The following is a 5,418-nucleotide window of genomic DNA, read 5'->3' on the forward strand; positions in this document are numbered from 1 at the left end:
TTAGCATCTATGATTAGCATTAGCTCGCTAGCGATTAGCAGCCGTGTCGCCCTGCCTCAGCTGTTAGCATTAGCTCGCTAGCGGTTAGCATAGCGTGCAGCTCGTAGGGATGTCCTCTCACGCCGCGCTGCCTCAGTGACGTCACGCCGGTGCTCGCCACACGTCACAGTGTTGAGAGAACATGGGTCTGACGCAGAGCTCGCTGCTGTCGGACGGAGGAGCGAACAGCGGATATCACCTCCATGGGGTACGTCATTAGCGTAGCTGACATTAGTTACACCTGCGAGTCACTTTTTAATAAATAATGCTAACTTCGCTAGCTTCACGCAGATAACGCAGCCGTATTCACGTATGCAGGAACGTAATATTTGATTGGGAACTGGCGGGTTATTCGCTAATTGTAGTAGCTCGTAAAACTGGTTCCGCTTCAATGGAGTCCGCCCATGATGAGGTGGCACTGGGCTCACACCCAACACACTGAGCGTCGCTAGCATGTAGCAGTGTGTAGTAATAACTACTTCATAAACTCCTACTAGTACTTATACTAGTTACACATCAGAGTAGTACACAAGCGAGAAACATCTGCTGTAGTGTGTTTACCATGCAGCATCTGATCTGACAACACAGATCTTTTTGCCTAATAATTACATTTTTGTGATGATGGGTAGTAACTGTATCTTAATGTAAAAGGCTCCCTTTCCTTTGTTTTAAGCCAAAACATATTAATATATGTGCAAACCAATTAAAGTGTGGAAAATTGTTAGTTTAATTATTAGTTGTGAGGTTATTTTACACAATTATTGTACATAATTCAGATTTCAAAATGTTTCTATTTTTATTTACTAAAGTGAAGTCAGTCCAGGCTATAACAACAACAATCATATGTTTTTTAATGAATATACTTGATTACATTCAGCCAACATTCTCTGTGTAAAACTTAAAACTGTAAATGTATATGCACTGATCTTTATGTTCCACTGCATTAAAGTGAATGTGGCATGTGTTGCAGGTGCAGAGGGACTCGCCTGCACTGAAGGCAGGACTGGAGCCGTTCTTTGACTTCATCCTCTCTGTGGGACACACCAGACTCGTGAGTGGAACCAGATTCAGTTTAGTTTGATCTGTTGTTATCTTGATCCCTGTTGGACACATCCTCGGAGCAGCTCTTCTTCCTGGGGTCCACAAAGACTTTACGAATCCTCCATTACAACTAACATCACAACTAGGGTTGCAAAATTCCGGGAATATTCAAAGTTGGAAACTTGCCACGGGAATTAACTGGAAATGTTGTCGGTAATTTATACTAACTCTATTTACCTTGTCATATTCAGACATAAATATAAACATTTTGTTGTGTCATAGGCTGATTTGAGCCCTGAGGAAACTTTGGGCACTTGACTATACGCTTCTGCATCTTTGTGTCATTCTTAACATAGGTCTTTGCACAGTATTTGCAAATGTACACAGCCTTTCCTTCTACATTGGATGGGGTGAAATGTCTCCACACATGAGATAGTGCACGTGGCATTGTTCTGTAGAATAAGATGAGAAAAAAGTTTGTAAAAAAACACTAATGCAACGCCAGAGATATAAATAGTTAGCCAAACAATTGGAATCGTCTGTAAAAATATTTTACAATTGATGGATAAATGAATGGAAATAGGCTAGATAAAATTCCCCAAATTCCCAAGCTTAACTTCCCTTGGAAAGTTTCCGGAAATTGACCGGAAAGTTTCCGCCCCTTTGCAACCCTAATCACAACACAAATAATACAACATACAAAACAAACAGGACAGGTTTAGAACACACACACACACACACACACACACACACACACACACACACACACACACACACACACACACACACACACACACACACACACACACACACACACACACACGAACAAGCTCCTGACAGCACAACAATTTAGAATATGTAAAAAACATTCCTATACCGCCGACATCTACATTCGTTCCAAATCCAGTTTGAGACAAAAGTAGCAAGACGACGACCAAATAAGTTGATTTATTTATTCATTTAAAAGTGTTTGCATAATGATCTCTTATCATTTCAGTCCTGTCCCATCCAGTAAAGAGCTAGAAGTTTGTCAACATCATACAAATATGGAACAGGAAAGATTAACTTCTTTTTGACCTGTTTCCATTCATATTGCAGTGACTCGTTTGTGTTCTTGGTGTTTTCTTCACTTTATTTCGTGATGACACGTGTTCTTCTGCTTCATGTTTTATTTACTGCAAACCCAACAGGACATCTCACAGTGAAATGTGCCCTGACCTGTATTGTAGCCTCAGGGGAACACAAAGTGGCCATGTGGTCTGCTGATTTAATCTCATTTCTTGTTCTCCTACATGTAATTTGGTTCTCCGTCTCTGTGCATGTCACAGCTGGGTTGTTTGAAACGTCCCTGTTTCTCTCCAGAGTAAAGAGAGCGACCTGCTGAAAGACCTCCTGAAAGCCAATGTCGAAAAAGCGGTCAAACTCGAAGTGTACAACTCTAAAACCCAGCGGGTCCGGGAGCTGGAGGTGACACCCAGTAACATGTGGGGGGGGCAGGGCCTGCTGGGGGCCAGTGTCCGCTTCTGCAGCTTTGAAGGAGCCAATGAGAACGTGTGGCATGTCCTGGTGAGTCACGTCCAGATCAACCAGTTTACTGTCACCAGGAAACACACATTTTCTTTCAGGATTTATTGCACATTATAATAAATAAGAAGATAAAGGTGAAGAAGCTTTAGATTAAATGTTTTCTTTTCCTTTTAAGGATGTAGAGAACAGTTCTCCTGCGGCACTGGCCGGCCTCATTGCACATGACGACTTCATTGTGGGAGCTGACCAGGTGCTGCAAGAGGTAATCTTTCTTGATTTGGCTCCCACTCATCTTAAACGGATATCTAAAGACACTGAACAAAATGTACAACTTTTCATTTTTTTTGCACCTGCAGTCAGAAGATTTCTTTTCATTGATTGAAGCCAATGAGGGGAAACCTCTGAAGCTGCTGGTTTACAACACACAAACGGATCAGTGCAGAGAGGTGGTGGTGACTCCCAACGGAGCCTGGGGAGGAGAGGGAAGGTAGGATTCACATTGTAGTCCTTCAAATGAAATTGAGTATTTACATAAATCATGTGTATGTATACAGATGTAATGAACACGTCCTCTTTGTGTTACATTTTAGCCTAGGCTGCGGTATCGGCTACGGCTATCTGCACAGGATCCCGAACCGTCCAGTTCAGCCTCACAACCAGAATGAAAGTGTTCTGGAGTCAACGGTCGCTGACAGCAGTGAAGAGCCCCTTGCAAGTGTCCACAGTGAGGTACAGGTCATAACATCTTAGTTACATCTCACTTATTAAAATGTTCTTTGGTAACGACTAAAGTTCTCTCTCTTTAGGAGCCTTCTGTGGGTGAATGTAGCTACTCTACTGTGAGTGAGACAGACTTGAATCAAGCTGCTCAGGAGATGACTGTTACCTCAACCACACAGCCAGCTGAAGACCTAGGTAACCTGATGGAATTGTACAAATGATGATGATTGTTTATTAGTGTCGTTTCTAGGTGTTTAACTGGAAGTTGTATATGAAATAATTACCATTTATTCATTGCAAATTGCAGATACATCCAACTCACCCGAGGCAATGACCCCAGACTTATCAGAAATGGTTTCCACCAATGACGTGGGTCAGAGCTCCATGCTCGCTAATTACGGAGATGAGTCTGGTTATCAGTGTAGCTTGGGTAAGTACGTTCACACTCTGTACAAGCGATTTCATTTTGCAGCTTGACAGAGCAAATAAATGTTCAATTAATTACACATGACTTGGAAAGAAAGGCAAAAACGGTTGAAACCAGTTAACATTGACACGCCTTATTATTCTGGGTTCACTTAATCATTAAGTTAGTGCATGATTGTCTTTTCATCCATGACAAAAATATAAATTGTTAAACCTAATACAGCACAACAGAGAAGTAAATCACAAATTTCTGTCCTAACGAGGATTTTTCCCTTGACCACAATTATTTTATTTTCCAGATGCCTCGTCTGTTTTCCAAAGTCAATCGTCTCCAGAGAAAGACGACGTATTGAACGTCCACGAACCCGAGCAGGATCCCGCTGTCGACCCGATAGCTGCTTCCCCGAGCGCAGAGGCTGCACATGACCTCGTTGACCTCGACGTCGCCACAGAAAACCTGTGTGACACAAGTATCCCAGAGGTGCAAGACTCCGGCACCGAGGCCTCACGCTCAGCCAGCGCCGTGGAGGAGGAGGAGTCTGAGTCCCCTGGGACAGACCGTTGAGAAGACGGCTTCACCAGAGGATAAGTTACTTACTCTTCAGCTGACTTGCAAACAAAAAGCTTAAGAGCACATCATGAAAAGCTCCCTGATGTGATTGCAAGTTGCCTTACTGGAGAAAAAATAATCGACTTAAGAGGTTTATTTACATACAAGTGCCATTGCTGCATGCTGAATTGCACATTTAAGAAAGATGCTACGTAGAGTGGAAAGCCATTTGATTGTCACAACAATATGAATGTTATCTATTATTTGGTGTTTGTCTCAACAACAAACAGAAGGAAGCCCGAGTTTTAGTTGCTGTGAAACGTCATTATATACTTTGCACTAAAAAGCCAAAGGGGAATCATGTTGGTTTAGTTGCTCTCACTGTCGTCACCTGCTGATTAGTACGAAACACAGAGTTTGATCTGGAGTTCACGCACATCCACGTGCTTTTATGTTTGACAGTTTAGGAAAGTGGGGATTATGTTTTTTATTTTCATGTGGGTTGAGTTTCAGTTCGGTAAAAATATATTTTCTTAATCTCAGGCCTTTACCATTTAAGCCTTTTTTCCATTATGTCTTGTTTTAACTGTGTGTTGGTTTGTCTTTGGTGTAAATGACTGAGTCACACGATGCAGCTCTCTGAGTTCTGTTTCTCCTCTTCATATAGATTTTAATCCGATCACGTGTATGATTTTCATGGATGAATGTAAATATTCAATAATTTATAAAAATATAAGATGCTCAAGGTGAATCTGCCGCAGTTTACTCGTCTTTATTTCAACCACGAATAACAGTGAAGAGACGCTGTTTCTACTATGACATCTCGTTCCACACGTTTAATACAATCTACATCGACATGTGGTTTATTTTACTTGTTCATAGAGAAGTTAGTTCTAACTTCAGACAGCAGGTGTCAGCAAAACACCTCATTATGGATCTCAACCAGAAAAATCCACTGCAGCTTCAGATTAGGTTTCTTGTTTTATGTTTTCTTGATAAATGGAAGCAGGAAGTGTTTCCGCACAATTTTTTTACCATTTCTCCTCTGGACAGGATATTATATTTCAGTACAATTACATGAATCCATCTTGTAGAACAGGGCTTGCTTGTATTAG

At 41.6% G+C, this 5,418-nt stretch overlaps 1 protein-coding gene across 1 annotated transcript; it reads left to right on the forward strand.

The window, feature by feature from the left end:
* On the forward strand, positions 1 to 5,054 carry LOC133026665 (Golgi reassembly-stacking protein 1-like). The gene is made up of 9 exons (XM_061093583.1): positions 1 to 247; positions 1,010 to 1,090; positions 2,443 to 2,646; positions 2,783 to 2,869; positions 2,964 to 3,094; positions 3,198 to 3,336; positions 3,414 to 3,522; positions 3,635 to 3,757; positions 4,053 to 5,054. Exons 1-9 carry the CDS (start codon positions 182 to 184, stop codon positions 4,316 to 4,318), a joined length of 1,206 nt encoding a protein of 401 aa, XP_060949566.1. The 5' UTR covers positions 1 to 181; the 3' UTR covers positions 4,319 to 5,054.
* Positions 5,055 to 5,418: the final 364 nt, after the last annotated feature.

Source organism: Limanda limanda, chromosome 20 (genome assembly GCF_963576545.1).
Source record: "Limanda limanda chromosome 20, fLimLim1.1, whole genome shotgun sequence".
Classification (NCBI taxonomy): Eukaryota; Metazoa; Chordata; class Actinopteri; order Pleuronectiformes; family Pleuronectidae; genus Limanda; species Limanda limanda.

Coding starts and splice junctions, on each gene's coding strand:
- LOC133026665 (XM_061093583.1), top strand. CDS start 182: ATGGGTCTGACGCAGAGCTCGCTGCTGTCGGACGGAGGAGCGAACAGC. Junction 3,095..3,197: donor GCCTGGGGAGGAGAGGGAAG/GTAGGATTCACA, acceptor GTTACATTTTAG/CCTAGGCTGCGGTATCGGCT. Junction 3,337..3,413: donor TTGCAAGTGTCCACAGTGAG/GTACAGGTCATA, acceptor CTCTCTCTTTAG/GAGCCTTCTGTGGGTGAATG.